At 47.7% G+C, this 19,483-nt stretch overlaps 1 protein-coding gene across 1 annotated transcript in view; it reads left to right on the top strand.

Moving 5' to 3' along the window:
- The window catches only part of TMTC3 (transmembrane O-mannosyltransferase targeting cadherins 3), a 114,970-nt gene that overhangs the window by 27,074 nt on the left and 68,413 nt on the right, over nt 1-19,483 (top strand). The window contains exons 4-5 of the mRNA XM_075344786.1: nt 7,501-7,616; nt 17,578-17,774. Of these exons, the coding sequence (XP_075200901.1) occupies nt 7,501-7,616; nt 17,578-17,774 (313 nt within the window). The remainder of the gene's footprint in view (nt 1-7,500; nt 7,617-17,577; nt 17,775-19,483) is intronic.

Here is a 19,483-nt window from a genome sequence, read left to right on the forward strand (position 1 = left end):
CCAGGTACAGCAAGCAGCTACGGGCTGCCCCCAACCCACAGCTGCCTATTTGTACCCGGCTGGGAACCAAAAATATAGGGAAGCCCTGTTTTTGTTTTTTTTTGTATTTCATGAAATAATAATAAAAAAAAATGACGTGGGCTTCGCCAAATTTTTGTGTCCAGCCAGGTACAACTAGGCAGCTGGGGATTGGAATCCACAGCGCAGGGTGCCCAAGCTTTCTGGGCACCCCTGCTGCGAATTGCAGTCCGCAGCCGCCCCAGAAAATGGCGGTTCATAGAAGCGCCATCTTCTGGCGCTGTATCCAACTCCTCCAGCTGCCCTGGTGACGGGTGGCTCGCTGGGTATTAATGGGTTTAGGGCTAGCTGTATATTATCAACTGGCCGTAAGCCCGAAATTCATGGTGTCACGCCAATATTAGACATGGCCACCATGAATTTCTAGTACAGATTAAAAAAAAAAAACACAACACACAGAAAAATATTTTTACTAGAAATAAAACACAATTAGTGACTCCATCTTTATTGAAATAAAGAACCCCCCCCCCCCCCCCCCGCAGTAATCCTGAGTCAAGGGTCCCTCGCCATCCAATCCGGATTCAATATCATCTGATCGGTTTGCTGGAAGGCAAAGCGATCAGATGATGTCAGGTTCAAGGGCCTGAATCACATGACACAGCAGCTGATTGTATAAAAAACAAACTACACACTTCTGTGCAGACTCCTGTCCGACAGCATCAGCTGATAGTTTAGCCGGCCGGGAGGTAAAAATCTGGCCTCAGCGCTCGACGTAGTGTCAGCTGATTCCGTCAAGTGACCGCATCAGCTGATCATCGCCAGGTCTGAGAGAGAGAGAGAGAGGGAAAAAGAGAGAAAAGAGCGCGAAAAGAGAGCAATGCAGCCTCATTCCGTGAACTGCTCTGATTTTAGAGGTGTGTCCCGCGGCTCACAGCTGATTTCCGGCTCCTCCCCTCAGTGCATAATTAAATTATAATTATTAATAATAATTATAATTTACAATTAATAAATTAAATTCTTTACCGGGACGGCCGGGACGCGAACTCATGAACTAACTCTCCTTAGGCGGGAGCTCTATCCATTGAGCCACTGCCTCTCATGAAAAGCATAGGAAAATTTGGTAATCTTGACCTCTATACTGCAGTAGAGAATCTAGAAGCAGATTCTTCAGCTGCAAGGATGGATGGATGGGCGGGTGGATTGGCGGATGGATGGATGGGCAAACACCGGCAGTACCGCACTCATCACTGCACACACGCAGGCACTACAACCCCCATCATCACCGCACACGCAGGCACTACGGCACTCATCCTCGCACACACGCAGGCACTACAACCCCCATCATCACCACACACACAGGCACTAGCTGGGTGAAGTCTCTGCTGACAGCGCGGCTCACTTCATTGCTCCGTGGATCTGACACAGAGTGCTCGTGTTCTATAGCACTCCTGTCAGCTTCATGTAGCAGATCTGGATGCGTCGCGGGACCTCTGTGGATTACGTCGGACCTGGAGGGGTATTTGGGGATTTTAATAAAATGGTGAAAGAGGGTGTTTTTTGTCTTTTATTCCAAATAAAGGATTTTTCGTTGTGTGTGTTTATTTACTTTGACTTACAGGTTAATCACGGAAGTTATCTCGGGGAGACGCCTGCCATGATTAACTCCTTAGTACCCCGATAGCCACCGCACCAGGGCAAATCGGGATGAGCTGGGTAGAGACCCGGGACTGTCGCATCTAATGGGTGCGGCAATTCCTGGCGGCTGCTGGGTGATATTGTTAGGGTGGTGGGCTCCCCATCCTGACAATACCAGCCTCCAGCCATGTGGCTTTATCCTGCTGGTATCAAAATTGGGGGGACCGCATTTTTTTTTATTTTATTTATTTATTTTACTGCACGATTTAGACCCACCCGCCGGCGGCTTTGATTGGTTGCAGTGAGACAGCTGTCACTCATCGTGGGGGTATGTCTGATTGCAACCAATCGTGGGCGGGGAAAGCAGGGAATACCTGATTTGAAAATGGCTGCTGCTTCATTATTCAAAGTGGAAAAGCCGCCGGAGCTTTGTGACAGCCGTGCAGCCTCGCGCCCGTGATCGGTGTGTAGGAAAGAGAGAGGGATTGTGCTGGGGACGCAGGACGCATGCAGATACGCAACGTGCGTACATACTGTGAAAAGCCACACTTTTGGTGATCAAACTGTTCTCGAACGGTAACTCGAACTGCCGAGCTTTAAGCAAATCATTCGAATTCGTCGAACGCCGCCCAAAATCACTTGAATTTGAAATTGGTGAACCGTTCGACTCGAACATCACTAAACTCTAAGGCCTAAGCCACACGGCGAGAAAATCGGTGCGAGTGGAGTGCGATAAAACATCGCATTCCCCTCGGACCAATTCTAGCCTGTGTGACAGCACACATGAGCGATTATTTTCTCAGCCCTAATCAGACCGAGAAAACAATCGCAGCATGCTGCGATTGTAATCCGAGACTCTTTCTCTCGCACCCATTCAAGTGAATGGGGCGAGAGAAAAATCGCACTGCACTCGCGGTACACCGGTGTACCGTGCGTGCAGAGCGAGAATGTCTATAGCCGGCTACACAGGCGAGAGGGAGAGAAATCCCTCCCTCCCCTCCTGAGTGCCGGCCCGCCCCCCGCAGCTGAGGTCTGCTCGCACGAACGGACCTCAGTTGCAAGGACACAAGCATGAGACTCGGCTCTGCTGTACTGCCAGCACGAGCCGAGTCTCATGCAAGGGGATCGCAGTAGTCCCCGTGTGGCCCCAGCCTAATAGTGAGTTAGTTGCTAGTGGACATAACCATTGATATCTAAGATCCTACAGTACCCTGAACATGAGGAAAGAGACATGCCTATATCAGGAGACCTATGCTACATTTCTAATTGGAGATAATTGTTAATATTTATTATTACATCTACCACATAATGGGATAGGATCGTGAAGATGGGAATAACCCTTTAAGTGCTTTGGGAGTGACAAAGCACTTTACCAGTCTCAGCCTCTCTGACGCTCTCTTACCATCCCTCCTTCCTTTGGAGTTAAACTGGTTTAAAGGCTGCCAGACACCGAGCTGTATGGGAAACTATTCGGATGGGGGTGTCCTCGATGGCTTCTCCTCTTGAGTGACCAGTCTTTTTTTTTTTCTGCATGGATGTCTGAATAATTTTATTTAGGGAGCTTCTTCACACTTGAACACTCCCTTCACTCGTCTGTGTTTCTGATATGTGTGGCATCCGTTTTCACACGTAGCCGAGACACATTTACACGGATCCTCATTAAAATCTATAGTGATTTTCACAACTGAGTGTTTTCACACAGACCATGTGTCCGTGTGAACCACACAGATATGTCCGTTTTTTTTTTTACCGGCAGCACAGATGGAACACATACAAGACACACTGATTACATCTGTGTGCTATACGTGTTTAGCATTGCAAAATAATGGTTTGGAATTTCATTCATCCTTAAATCCATACAAGAAAAATATGGACGGCACACAAATGACACACACCTACACCTGGTTGGACAAAACTGAGGTCTAAAGAAAAACTATTCTATTTCTTTCTAAATCACTGTATCAGAGGTTTTTGCTGTTAATCCACATTACGGACCACTCTGTCTACTACAGTGGTTTAGTCCGTGCCATGCTGCTGGTGCCGGGCTACAGTCTTTTGCATGGGAGTGCACATCTTTGGATTTGATAGCGCTCTCTCCTGTGCAGAGGTCCATAACGAAGAGTGATAAGTAGGAGGCAAGCTATTTTAGTGCAGGTGATAGCACAGTCTTTGAGGGATCCATGCTGCTGGTTTATCAGCAAAAACCTCTAATATAATGATTAAAGGGAACCTGATATTTGTGTAACACTATGGATCTGCAGAAATGGGGTTAATCTGCAGGTAATAACATTTGAAACCTGCGCGGCGCAAGCATATTAAACCCCGCTGCTGGGAGGAAATGAAATTTAGTCCTCCCAGCAACGTTCAGGTGTGAGTCACAGGGCAGCGCTGGCGCAGGTTCAGTCACCACTTTGTGAAACCATGTCTCCCGGACTGACAGCTGCTATGGACCCGTCTGTCAGTCAGTGTGGGGGACATGGTTATAGCCAGTGGGACCCCCCTCCTCGTTAACCCAGAAATGGGGCTGTGTAGGGCTCCTTTTTTACGGAACAAAGGTCAAATAGTCACACCATAACTGCATTTGTTGTCTATGGGACTTCTTTTAATGGCCGACATCTGTACAATGCTTTGACATCCATAAGGCTATGTGCCCACGGGGACAGTGTCCTGCGGATATATCCGCAGGACATTCCGCAAGAGCTCCCAGGAAACCGCACCACAACTTTTGTCTGTTTCCAGTGCTGCAGTGATCGGGAGTTCATACACACCTCCATCACGCAGCACCTCGCTTTCCGGCGGCCGGGTCACTCTGTCAGCGTCTGCAGGAGAAGGTGGGCGGGCCTGAACTAGCTCCGGCTGTCACATGACCGGAGCTCGTGCAGGCCCCGCCCACCTCTTCCTTCCTGTACCTGGATCCACCGCGCTGCTGTACACTGGACGGAGAAAGTGACTCGGGTGTCTGCTATCAAGGCAGGTAAGTATATGGGACCCTGCGGAGAAATCCGCAGGAATAATTACCATGCTGCTGATTTTTCCGCAGGGAAATCCGCATTATTTCCGCTGAGGAAAAATCCGCAGCGTGGGCACAGCAGTTCCAAAATGCCATAGAAATGGCTGGAGAGCAGCTGTGCTGCAGATTTTTGAAAAACACGTGGAATTTCGACGAAAAATCCACGGCATTTTCCGCAGCGTGGACACATAGCCTAAAACCGCAAATTAAAAAAAATAGCCTTTAAATATGGAACGATGGAAGCCTTGTTGTGCTATAGGTATGGCAAACACTGGGGCTATAAATAAATATCGTCATCCACTTTCCTACAGACAAGCAGGTCAGGACATTCTGACGAAAATGCATTGTAAGACTTTAAAGGAACCCTCTAATCAGTGTTTTCTTTCCCCTTTCAATGGTCGTGTGTATGTATAATGAGTGCACTCGTATGTATAATGAGTGCACTCACTGGTCGCAGCGACCAGTGAGTAAAGCTGGGTTTACACACTGCAACATCGCAAATGACATCGCTGTAACGTCACCGGTTTTGTGACGTTACAGCGACCTCCCCAGCGACATTGCAGTGTGTGGAACCTATCAGCGACCTGGCCCCTGCTGTGAAGTTGTGATCGCTACAAATCGTTCAGGACCATTCCTAGGTCCTTTGTTTCCCGCTGTGCAGCATGCATCGCTGGAAAGTTTCAGTGTGTAAAGGGGACTTTACAGCGACTCCGCGGCTCTGTCTGTGTAGCGTCCTGATTAGCGGTCACCGGCGAAGGATTCACCGGTGACCGCTAATCCCCCGAGTAACTGAAGTGTCCCCCCCCTCTCTCATACTCACCGATCCCCGATCACTGGCGCTGCACGGCGTTCACTCTGCTCCAGCAGCTTTTCCTTTTTTGAAAAAGCCGGCCGCTCATTAAACAATCTCGTATTCCCTGCTTTTCCCCGCCCACCGGCGCCTGTGATTGGTTGCAGTGAGACACGCCCACACGCTGAGTGACAGCTGTGTCACTGCACCCAATCACAGCAGCCGGTGGGCGTGTCTATACTGTGCAGTAAAATAAATAAATAAATAATTAAAAAATCCGGCGTGAGGTCCCCCCCCCCAATTTTAATACCAGCCAGATAAAGCCATACGGCTAAAGGCTGGTATTCTCAGGATGGGGAGCTCCACGTTATGGGGAGCCCCCCAGCCTAACAATATCAGTCAGCAGCCGCCCAGAATTGCCGCATACATTAGATGCGACAGTTCTGGGACTGTACCCGGCTTTTCCCGATTTGCCCTGGTGCGTTGGCAAATCGGGGTAATAAGGAGTTATTGGCAGCCCATAGCTGCCAATAAGTCCTAGATTAATCATGTCAGGCGTCTCCCCGAGATTCCTTCCATGATTAATCTGTAAGTGACAGTAAATAAACACACACACCCGAAAAAATCCTTTATTAGAAATTAAAAACACAAACACATTCCCTCATTACCAATTTATTACCCACAACAAAGCCCTCCTTGTCCGGCGTAATCCACGGTCCTCCAGCGTCTCTTCCAGCTCTGCTGCATGCAGGTGACAGGAGCAGCAGAAGACACAGCCGCTCCTGTCACCTGCACGCAGCTAATGAAGAGAGCCGTGTGATCGGCTGAGCTGTCACTGAGGTTACCTGGATGCAGCGGTGGCCGCGGGTAACCTCAGTGACAGCAGCTGATCGCGCTACTCACCTCATTTGCTGCGTGGAGCTGACCGGAGCGGCGGTGAGTAGCGCGATCAGCTGAGCTGTCACTGAGGTTACCCGCGGCCACCGCTGCATCCACCGCTGGATCCAGTGACAGCGGGTAACCTCAGTGACAGCTCAGCCGATCACACGGCTCTCTTCATTAGCTGCGTGCAGGTGACAGGAGCGGCTGTGTCTTCTGCTGCTCCTGTCACCTGCATGCAGCAGAGCTGGATGCGACGCTGGAGGACCGTGGATTACGCCGGACAAGGAGGGCTTTGTTGTGGGTAATAAATTGGTAATGAGGGAATTTGTTAGTGTTTTTTATTTCTAATAAAGGATTTTTCGGGTGTGTGTTTTTTAACTGTAATGTACAGATTAATAATCATGGAAGGTATCTCGGGGTGACGCCTGACATGATTAATCTTGGACTTATTGGCAGCTATGGGCTGCCAATAACTCCTTATTACCCCGATTTGCCAACGCACCAGGGCAAATCGGGAAGAGCCGGGTACAGTCCCAGATCTGTCGCATCTAATGTATGCGGCAATTCTGGGCGTCTGCTGGCTGATATTGTTAGGCTGGGGGGCTCCCCATAACGTGGGGCTCCCCATCCTGAGAATAACAGCCTGCAGCCGTATGGCTTTATCTGGCTGGTATTAAAATTGGGGGGGACCGCACGCCGGATTTTTTAATTATTTATTTATTTACACGGCACACAGAGCCGCGTGGCATTAAATGAAGTCGGGTGAAGTTCACCTGCTTTTTTGACACGTCCCCAACGACCAGCTAGTCGCTCTGCAGGTCCGGATCGCTATTAGGTCGTTGGCCAGGTCTGCCTGTTTGACAGCTCACCAGAGACTTTGTAGCGATCCCGGCTAGGTTGAGATCGCAGGTTGGATCGCTAGAAAGTCTGTGTGTAAACACAGCTTAAGTGACTGCACTCATTACACATACACACACGATTGCTAACAAAAGGAGAAATAAAAAATCAGCGGAGTGCTCCTTTTAAGTTTTCCATCTTGAGATCAGATTAGTGTTTTGCAGAGAGGATGTCAGTAATTGTGCTTGTGTGCCTGTGCTTACCCAGCATATTGTTTCTTTGGACTGGCATGGATAGTGAAACTTTATCATTCCTTCTGTTTTGCTAGTGTGGACTCCCATCGCTGCCGCTGTGTTCCTTGTTGCGGTTGCAACTCTGTGCAAAGAGCAAGGGATTACTGTTGTGGGTATTTGTTGTGTCTATGAAGTCTTCATTGCTCAAGGGGTAAGACGCTTTGATTTTATTTATTTTTACAAAGCAAAAAATGAAATGTCATCTGATAGTGTGTATAAAGTAAGCTCTCAGTGGGGGGATGTGTACTAAGATCAGTGGGATTCCTCCTTCCTCTGCGGCCGTGATGAGCTGTACGGTATAATATATTGTTACTGAGCCCGTACAAGCCTATGTGCCACATTACACCGTTGATACGGAGGTAACACAAAATCATCATGTGTGTTCCTGGTTCTGTATCTATCTAGAGTTACAGCCCGGGCCATGATGTATCCGGTAACACAGTACCAGTCACAGAAATGGCATTTTAAGGCTACCCCTCTTTTTACATACATTAGGTTAATTTCCCCCCTCTGACATACCCACTGAAGGGTGTTCCCGAGACAAATGCAGTTAGGCCTAAACCACACAGCGAGAAAATCGGTGCGAGTGGAGTGCGATAAAACATGGCATTCCCCTCAGACCAATTCTAGCCTGTGTGACAGCACACATGAGCGATTTATTTTCTCAGCCCTAATCGGACAGAGAAAACAATCGCAGCATGCTACGATTGTAAGGTGAGACCCTTTTCTCTCGCACCCATTCAAGTGAATGGGGTGAGAAAAAAAATCGCACTGCACTCGCGCTACACCGGTGTACTACGCGTGCAGAGCGAGAATCACAATAGCCAGCTACGGAGGAGAGAGGAAGATAAATCCCTCCCCTCCTTCGTGCCATCCCGCCCCTCTGCAGTGCTGGTCCGCCCCTTCGCATCGCCGGCCCACCCCCCGCAGCGGAGGTCCGCTCGCAGGGTCTGACCTCAGACGCAGGCACACTCGCATGACACTCTGCTCCTGCTGTGTTGCCAGCGCGAGCCGAGTCTCATGCGAGCATCGCAGTAGTGCCCTGTGTGGCCCCAGCCTTACTCTCTAGATATGCCTAAGCTTTTCCATATTCTTTTGGGTGTCTGGTTTAGTAAACACATTTTGGATAAGCCTATTGGCCAGTCTTGATTACATCTTTAAGACAGTACTTAGAAAACAAGCAGTTTTCCAACTTATTCAAACCTGGCTTAGTTCTCCCCAAATGTTGTCTTTTAATTGTATTGTTTACATCTCGTTGCCAAGAGGACCGGCCACTGCTGCAGTCTGGCCGCAGCCGATCATTTCACTACAGCTGACCAGCATCACGCAATTTTAGCTTATGAACGCAGACCGCTTCAGTTCCACCGCACTAGTGATGCTGCAGAGACAAAAGTATGTTATATAGGAGCATCGGGAGCGCATATTTCAGGCCAGCAACATCAATCAAGCAATCATGAACACATGCTCATAAGACTGCGGGCACACATTGCTTTTGTTGATGCATTTTCCAGTACCTATTGTCAAAAAAAGGACTAGGAGTAATTCCGTATATTTTATATAGAAATATTTTATTTAGAAAAATTGATACAGAAAGAGTGATGGACATACAATAAACACATTAAAAATGCAGTGTTACAGTGTACAAAACACACAAGGATGTGGAGGGTTAACGCTTGTAAATTCAATTAGATTATACAAATCCTAGGAGTATAGTAAACAGTAAAGTCCAATTGACAATTCCTTTTGGATTTTGATATCATTAATAACAGAGGTAACAGTTATTAAACTGTTGATATTTGCTGATTGATGATCATGGGATAAATAAAGTGCAAGTGCTGGCTACAAGGTTATACATGTGCATTCAGAATTGCATCAGTGCAGATCCCCATTGTACCTGTGAGCTGACTGGCAAAGTGTGAATATGCATTCAAACTTCATCCGCAAAGACCTTCATGAATCCATAGGCTGGTATCTCATTACCATTGGGTCTCTACACATGGACTCGACAATTAAATTTCACACATACGAGGGGCAATCCAAAAGTAATGATCAATAATAAACACGAGTATATTAAAAAAAAATAAAAAATATTTTTCTACATAGTCTCCTAACAAGTCTATACATTTAGTCCATCTCTTTTCTAAACTTAGAATTCCTTTTGAAAAAAATTCTTGATCTTGACCCGCAAAAAAATCCCCAACAGCGGTTAACACATCACTTTTGTCGTCAAATTTCTTGCCCCTGAGAGGTTCCTTGAGCGAGGAAAGAGAAAAGTCACTGGGGGCTAGATCTGGCGTAGGAGGGGTGTTCCACCAGTTCGAAGCTTGCTTCTTGAATGGTTGCCATGGCAACTGCAGCTTTGTGAGCCGGCGCGTTACCTTGGTGAAACAGCACTCCAGCCCGCAGTTTGCCGCGCCTTTTCTCCTTGATAGCCTCCCGCAATCTTCTTATTTGTTCTGCGTAGTAGGAGCCCGTAATAGTAGCTCCCTTCTCCAAATAGTCCACCATAATAATTCCTTCAGCGTCCCAAAAAATGTACGCCATAACCTTCCCTGCTGAGCTTGACACTGAATTTCTTCGGCGTCGGCTCGTTTCCATGTCATCGATTGTTGTTTGGTTTCAGGATCAAAGTGGTGGATACAGGTCTCGTCCATGGTCAAAAAATGTGACAAAAAATTCTCCTTGTCTGCTTGGAACTTTTCGAGATTTGCTATTGAAATGTCAACTCGTTTCTTCTTTTGCTCGTCTGTTAACATTTTTGGCACCCAACGCACGGAGACCTTTCTAATATGCAATTCTTTTGCAAGGATTCTTTGAATACTGCCCTATGAGATCCCTGTGACCTCAGCTACATGCCTGATAGTCACTCTTCGATCTGCCAATACAACTTCAACTTTTTTCACGTTTTCTTCATTGAGGGACGTGGATGGGCGTCCTTCACGATGCTCATCTTCCGTCGATGTTCTTCCCATCTTAAATTCCTTGGCCCAGCGTGCAACTGTGGAATATGGAGGAGAAGAGTCCCCCATTGTTTCCACCAGTCAAGTCACTGTGTATGTCTTTGGTAGTCATTTTTTTTCAAGCATAGGTATTTGATGACAGCTCTGAGCTCGTTTTTTTCCATTTTGATGTTCAGTCATCGGCAGTTCATATTCAAATGAATGTAGCTCCCGGGAATCATGGCCTATTTAAGTGTTTGTTTTTTTTCCTGGACTAGTGGGTACCTAAGAGAGAAGAAAACATTTTATTTTAATTTCTGTGTGCAATAGCAATAACCGATTATCTTACTTTTGGATCGCCCCTCGTAATAGTGAGCGAGTGATAGTACAATCTTATAATGTATACCGTATTTTTCGGACTATAAGACGCACCTGACCATAAGACGCACCCTGGTTTTAGAGGAGGAAAATGGGAAAATAAAATTTTTACCAAAAAATATGGTCATGACACACTGTTATGGGGCGAGGATCTGCTGCTGACACTGTTATGGGGGTAATGTCCCCAAATTCTCTACTAAGGTACCCCATTCTGATAAGGATCATCCTGCCTTGTATATGATCCTGCTCATATACCCCCCATCCTGCTAATAATATACCCCCCCATCCATCCTGCTAATAATATACCTTCCATCCATCCTGCTCATGATATACCCCATCCATCCTGCTCATGATATACCCCCATCCATCCTGCTCATGATATGCCCCCATCCATCCTGCTCATGATATGCCCCCATCCATCCTGCTCATGATATGCCCCCATCCATCCTGCTCATGATATGCCCCCATCCATCCTGCTCATGATATGCCCCCATCCATCCTGCTCATGATATGCCCCCATCCATCCTGCTCATGATATGCCCCCATCCATCCTGCTCATGATATGCCCCCATCCATCCTGCTCATGATATGCCCCCATCCATCCTGCTCATGAAATGCCCCCATCCATCCTGCTCATGATATGCCCCCATCCATCCTGCTCATGATATGCCCCCATCCATCCTGCTCATGATATGCCCCCATCCATCCTGCTCATGATATGCCCCCATCCATCCTGCTCATGATATGCCCCCATCCATCCTGCTCATGATATGCCCCCATCCATCCTGCTCATGATATGCCCCCATCCATCCTGCTCATGATATGCCCCCATCCATCCTGCTCATGATATGCCCCCATCCATCCTGCTCATGATATGCCCCCATCCATCCTGCTCATGATATGCCCCCCATCCATCCTGCTCATGATATACCCCCCCATCCATCCTGCTCATGATATACCCCCCATCCATCCTGCTCATGATATACCCCCCATCCATCCTGCTCATGATATACCCCCCCATCCATCCTGCTCATGATATACCCCCCATCCATCCTGCTCATGATATACCCCCCATCCATCCTGCTCATGATATACCCCCCATCCATCCTGCTCATGATATACCCCCCCATCCATCCTGCTCATGATATACCCCCCATCCATCCTGCTCATGATATACCCCCCATCCATCCTGCTCATGAAATGCCCCCATCCATCCTGCTCATGAAATGCCCCATCCATCCTGCTCAAGATATGCCCCCATCCATCCTGCTCATGAAATGCCCCCATCCATCCTGCTCATGAAATGCCCCATCCATCCTGCTCATGAAATGCCCCCATCCATCCTGCTCATGAAATGCCCCCATCCATCCTGCTCATGAAATGCCCCCATCCTGGTAAATGGCGTGTATCCTGTGGCACAGGAAAAAAAAAATAAACGTTTATACTTACCCTTCCTCACTCCCTGAAGCACCGATCTGTCTCAGCTGCAGCGCCGCTGTGTGGAGCCGTCACCAGTGTCTGCAGCATCGCATCTTCCTGTCTGTGCCGGCGGTAAGCTGATCGATTCTGGTGGATACTAGCGGCGCGCACAGCGATGACGTCATCGCGGTGCGCGCCGCTAGTGTCCAGATCAGCTGACCGCCGGCACAGACAGGAAGACGCGATGCTGCAGGGGGGCGGCTCCACACACGGTGACGGGTGAGTACACTGATTCACTGCACCCCGCGCTGATAATGATGCACGGGGGGCAGTGAATACAGCCGCACATGATCACTCCAGGCTGTAGTTGCCAGGGGTGATCATGGCCGGCTGCTAATTATGCACACCCCCCCCCTTCCCGCCCATCACCCCGCCCACCTGTCAGCGCCGGTTTCGCTGAGAGATGATGGGCGGGAGGATGGGCGTGCATATGTAATGAGCAGGCCCACGTGGTCACGGCAGGCTGCTACACAGCCTGCTCGTGCCGCCGATGACCCGTTCCACCGCGGCACCCTCATTCCCCGCACCCGCAACCTTATAGTCAGACCATAAGACGCACCCCCCACTTTCCCCCAACATTTGGGGGTAAAAAAAAGTGCGTCTTATGGTCCGAAAAATACGGTAATATATATCTCATCACTATAACATAACGACAAACTGTAGGTCCATGTACTGAAAATCAATGTGGAGTCACACAGGTAGCTCAGATTCAAACCTTCAACCATGAATGCAAGAATTCCTCTCAACCATTATATACCTATGAGACAGTGTCTATCATTGCTGACTTGCTTCACTATTTAAGCAAATACCCGGTATCACATATACACATCATTTTCCTTTTGTTACCCATGTTAGTATTGGTGGGTCAGCAGAGCATCCACCTCCACCCCTATGTACATTTCGCATAAAACGCTTCCTCAAGTATGTTATATAGAAGCATCGGCAGTGCACATTTCAGGCCAGCAATATCAATCAAGCACTCATGAACATGTGGTCATAAGACTGAGTGCACACATTGCTTTTTTGATGCGTTTTCCAGTACCTGAAGGGTTTCCTGATGCCAGCAAAGTGAGAATTCTGAAGTCTAATGTCACTATACCTGGGACATTAATTCCTTTGTGACTTGTGAATGCCTATGAAAGGTGAATAAATGGTTTCCTGTTACTGATTTAACTGCGCAAGGTCCATGAGCAATTGAGCCCATGCCATTAGTTTCCATCCTCCCTCTATGGTTATTTGGTGTTGATTAAGGGACAATTGGAGGAAACTAGGCCCAATCATCGTTGAGCAGGGCGTCTTTTGCGTCACAAGGGTGCCAACCTCAGCGATGAGGTAGGGATTAAATAGGGATTTATTGAGGTATCCCCATCTACAGATGTTAGGAAAATCAAGAGTTAAAAATTATAGCAAATGTATTTTCTAAAATATGTTCTTACAGCAGGGACAAAAGAATGTTAATAGATTTTACTTATCAAACACCTGCCTCCGGGATGTGACTGTGACCTCGGATTTGTACAGAACTTGTAGTAACACCTGTAGGTTAGATAAGCAGGCGTATTATGGGGGAGACCGCTCTAGACAGCGTCCTCGCTTCAAGTATCGTTTATATAATAACCAACATGTGAGAAGATAATTACCCAAAATAGATTTTAACCAATAACAAATAGATACGTATATCTGAATGGCTCCTTTGTTTCCTAAAGGTGGCTTTACACACTGCAACATCGCAAACGACATCGCTGTAATGTCACCGGTTTTGTGACGTAATAGCGACCTCCCCAGCGACATTGCAGTGTGTGAAACACATCAGCGACCTGGCCCCTGCTGTGAGGTTGCTGATCACTACACATCTCTCAGGACCATTCTTTGGTCCTTTGTTTCCCGCTGTGCAGCAAAGTCTCAGTGTGTAAAGGGGACTTAAAACACTGGAAACGAGTGATGTGTCACAATATCTGTCAATCACTATTCTCTGTCAGTCGGTCTTTCCCTCTCGGTCTCTATTCTCTCTCTGTCGGTCCGTCACTATCTCTGTCCCTCTGTCGGTCATTTTCCCCTCCTCTCTCATACGCACCGATCCCCGGAGCGGCGCTGCACGGCATTCACACTGCTGCGGCGGCTTTTACCATTTTGAAAAAGCCGGCCGCTCATTAAACAATTTCGTATTCCCTACTTTCCCCGCCCACAGGCGCCTATGATTGGTTGCAGTGAGACACGCCCCCACGCTGAGTGACTGGTGTCTCACTGCACCCAATCACAGCAGCCGGTGGGCGGGTCTATACTGTGCAGTGACATAAATAATTAAATTAAAAAAAAAACGGCGTGCGGTCCCCCCCAATTTTAATACCAGCCAGATAAAGCCATACGGCTGAAGGCTGGTATTCTCAGGATGGGGAGTTCCACGTTATGGGGAGCCCCCCAGCTTAACAATATCAGTCAGCAGCCGCCCAGAATTGCCGCATACATTATATGCGACAGTTCTGGGACTGTACCCGGCTCTTCCCGATTTGCCCTGGTGCGTTGGCAAATCGGGGTAATAAGGAGTTATTGGCAGTCCATAGCTGCCAATAAGTCCGAGATTAATCATGTCAGGCGTCTCCCCGAGAAACCTTCCATGATTAATCTGTAAGTGACAGTAAATAAACACACACACCTGAAAAAATCCTTTATTAGAAATAAAAAACACAAACAAATTCCCTCATCACCAATTTAATCAGCCCCAAAAAGCCCTCCATGTCCGGCGTAATCCACGGACCTCCAGCGTCGCTTCCAGCTCAGCTGCATGGAGGTGACAGGAGCAGCAGAAGACACCGTCGCTCCGGTCACCTCCACGCAGCAAATGAAGACAGCCGCGCAATCGGCTGAGCTGTCACTGAGGTTACCCGCTGTCACTGGATCCAGCGGTGGACCAGCGGTGGATGCAGCGGTGGCCGCGGGTAACCTCAGCGACCGTTCAGCTGATCGCACTACTCACCGCCGCTCCACGCAGCAACTGAGGTGAGTAGCGCGATCAGCTGAGCTGTCACTGAGGTTACCCGCGGCCACCGCTGCATCCACCGCTGGATCCAGTGACAGCGGGTAACCTCAGTGACAGCTCAGCCGATCGCATGGCTGTCTTCATTAGCTGCGTGGAGGTGACAGGAGCAGCGGTGTCTTCTGCTGCTCCTGTCACCTCCATGCAGCTGAGCTGGAAGCGACGCTGGAGGTCCGTGGATTACGCCGGACAAGGAGGGCTTTTTGGGGCTGATTAAATTGGTGATGAGGGAATTTGTTTGTGTTTTTTATTTCTAATAAAGGATTTTTTCGTGTGTGTGTGTTTATTTACTGTAATTTACAGATTAATCATGGAAGGTATCTCGGGGAAACGCCTGACATGATTAATCTAGGACTTATTGGCAGCTATGGGCTGCCAATAACTCCTTATTACCCCGATTTGCCAACGCACCAGGGCAAATCGGGGAAGAGCCGGGTACAGTCCCAGAACTGTCGCATATAATGTATGCGGCAATTCTGGGCGGCTGCTGACTGATATTGTTAGGCTGGGGGGCTCCCCATAACGTGACGCTCCCCATCCTGAGAATACCAGCCTTCAGCCGTATGGCTTTATCTGGCTGGTATTAAATTTGGGGGGAACCGCACGCCGGTTTTTTTTTTTAATTACTCCATAGTGACACGCCCACCGGCTGCTGTGATTGGGTGCAGTGAGACACCTGTCACTCAGCGTGGGGTCGTGTCTCACTGCAACCAATCATAGGCGCCTGTGGGCGGGGAAAGTAGGGAATACGAAATTGTTTAATGAGCGGCCGGCTTTTTCAAAATAGTAAAAGCCGCCGCAGCAGTGTGAATGCCGTGCAGCGCCGCGTCTGGGATCGGTGAGTATGAGAGAGGAGGGGAAAATGACCGACAGACTGTGAGAGAGGGACAGAGATAGTGACGGACCGACAGAGAATAGAGACCGAGAGGGAGAGACCGACTGACAGAGAATAGTGATTGACAGATATTGTGACACATCACTCGTTTCCAGTGTTTGACTAGCTAGGTCGTTCTGCAGGTCCGGATCGCTGTTGCGTCGTTGGCCAGGTTTGCCTGTTTGACAGATCACCAGAGACTCACCAGAGACTTTGTAGCGATCCCGGCCAGGTTGGGATCGCTGGTGGGATCGCTGAAAGTCTCAGTGTGTAAAGGGGCCTTAAGAGTAAAAAGCCTTGTGATGAATGTTTTATCAGACAACACAATGATAATTATAAACCTACAAAAGAGTATCCACATATAAGAACACATTAGTGGCAAAAAGTAGCTAAACAAACCTAAAGGAGAATAAAATGCTAAGGCAATTAGGACCACGCCCATATCTCTCAAGTAAAAAAACTAGAAAAAAAAATTTGAATGCAAATCACACATTTTATTACATTATAAATATAACAAAATAAAACAAAGTAATATATGGAGGAGAAAACACCACAAAGAAAAAAGGAAGGAAATGGAAAGACCTTTCACAACCTAAAGAGGCACTGCAGACCAGGTGAGTACTTATAAACCGTAAAAACCCTAATATATACCAGCACTTCTGATATGGAAAAATCCTGAGGTCATAAACCTCTCCCCCACTGTATCGGCACTCTGATGTTACTGGGATCCAAAAACACTAATACAGATGAGGGACTGAATTAATACCAAGCATGACAAACACAATACCTTGCAGAATCATGGAGCTAAGTATACAGACACTCCCAGCAGGGAATGATCCCATTCCACCAAGAACTCCACACAGACAAAATAGAAATCATGCTTTAGAATCAAAGCATAAAAAACAAAGTGGGAAAACAAACAGCAGAGGTACAAAAGACCACTTATTTGAGAGCAGTTCTGGTAGTGAGCAGGGCTGGTTACAGAATGTCCTTAACACACAGGAGACATTGACCACAGGCAAGGAACCAGAGAAAACTACTCAGTTAAATAGCCCAATCTGACCCTGATTGTCAGTCCTCCACAGGTGTGTGGCTTTCATTCCACACATCAACTGCACCGCCAGCACTGACCACAAGAGGGAGCCCCAAACTGGAAAACATATTCACAACATTCCACACTTACTGTACATCGACCGATCACCATCATAACACTGTTGAACTGCAGACTAATCCTAAATCTCTCTGCAGGTTGATAGTTATTGGACATGACAGATTCTCTCTAACACTAGAAGTCCCAGGAATTTCGAGCTCCATAGAGTTTCAATGGTAGAAATGTTAAATGACCCCTCTGGGACTTCTAGTGTTAAATCTGTTGTTTGGCTTGTTTAACCATTTGTGTTTTCATATTCAGTATACATTGTGCTTTCTTTGCAGTACAACATTGCCTCTGTTATGGGAGACGGCTGTACAGATACTGCTGGGTAAAGGCAGCATACCATATTCCTTACTGCAGACCTTGCTAAAACTTGTTGTTTTGATGTTCAGCACTTTGCTTCTGGTTGTTATTCGTGTACAAGTCATCCAGTCACAGCTTCCAGTCTTCACCAGGTAAAATCTGTCTAGCTCTGGCTTTCATATTGGGGAATATTGTAGAGAATGTCCTCATATATGTGTTATCTTAAAGGGAATCTGTCACCAGGATTTTGCAATGTAAGCGGAAGACAGCATGTTGTGAGGGTTAAAAAAATAATAATAATCTGTCTTTCTTATGTGTCCAAGCTATTGATTACTCCTACTAAAGGGTTTATTGCTGTGTGATTAACATTTGGTGTGACTCCATGCCTGTGCACAGCAGTCGTGCACATCACCTGCTGTGATTGACACCTCAGTTAAGAGCGCCTGGTGTGGGCAGGGACAGCTCCCACCTCTGCTACACACAATTCTGAGATAAGTCAGAACAGCTTAACACAATGATCTAAAGTAAACATGGATAGTTTCAGAATCTTTGCCTACAACATGCTGCTCCCAGATGAAGTAGAGAAAACCTGCTGACAGATTCCCTTTTAAAGAATTTTCAGCTTATTAAAGAAAATTCTGCAACTTTCTAATGTACTTTTACTCAGTTTCTCATCATTTTCATGCTGTCTTTTTCCATCAGTGAATAACAGCATTTGGGTTTACATTCACAGGTTGCCAACCACATCTACTTTCTTCAGTTAAAGGGAGTCTGACACCCCGCATCCCCACCGATCAGCTGCCTTTGGTGCCGGCAGCGACAGCAGGCTGCCGGAAATGCTCAGTTCCGTAATAATTACGAAATAAAAAAATGTGCCTAGGGTCCCCCCATATTCTGATGCCCAGCACAGATAAAGTATACTGGGTTATATTTCTTTTCACTTACAGATTAATAATGGGGGGGGTCTCATAGACTCCTCCCATTACTAATCTAGGGCTTAGTGGCAGATGTGAGCTGTCATTAACCCCTTATTACCCCAATTGCCAATCCACCAGTGCAATCGGGATGCGCCTGGTAAACTACTGGGATTGTTACATTTAATAGATGCAACAGTCCTGGGCGGCTGCAGGCTGCTATAATTAGGAGTCTCTGTTCCAGAAGAATGCCAGCTGTCTATCACATTTGGGATCTGCCGCCGATGGTGCATGCTACACTACAGAGCCTAATTTATAACGTCCACACCTGGCAGTGAAGTACACCTTCACGTTTTCTTTCTCTGTGACAGCTTAAGTTACTACTACAATATTTCTTTGTCGCTCCATTGGGAGACCCAGACAATTGGGTGTATAGCTTCTGCCTCCGGAGGCCACACAAAGTATTACACTTTAAAAAGTGTAACCCCTCCCCTCTGCCTATACACCCTCCCGTGCATCACGGGCCCATCAGTCTTATGCTTTGTGTTGAAGGAGGCTGACATTCACACAATGCTCCACATTTTAGTCAGGCAGCAGCTGCTGATTATATCGGATGGAAGAAAAGAGGGCCCCTAACAGGGCCCCCGGCATGCTCCCTTCTCACCCCACTGAGTCGGCGGTGTTGTTAAGGTTGAGGTACACATTGCGGGTACACAGGCAGGAGCCACATGCCGTTTTCCTTCCCATCCCTTAGGGGCTCTGGGTGAAGTGGGATCCTAACCGGTCATCCAGCCACTGGGACCGGGCTCCCTCCGCAGCCCCAGGGGGAATCTGCCGGACAGGAGACTGAGTATCGTCAGGGACATGGCCCTGCATCTACAGGTACTCTGTGTCCCCTTTGGACGGTGCATGAAGCACCTTGGCCTCAGACGCTGCAGCGACTGCGG

This window comes from Anomaloglossus baeobatrachus, chromosome 4, assembly GCF_048569485.1.
Source record: "Anomaloglossus baeobatrachus isolate aAnoBae1 chromosome 4, aAnoBae1.hap1, whole genome shotgun sequence".
Lineage (NCBI taxonomy): Eukaryota > Metazoa > Chordata > Amphibia > Anura > Aromobatidae > Anomaloglossus > Anomaloglossus baeobatrachus.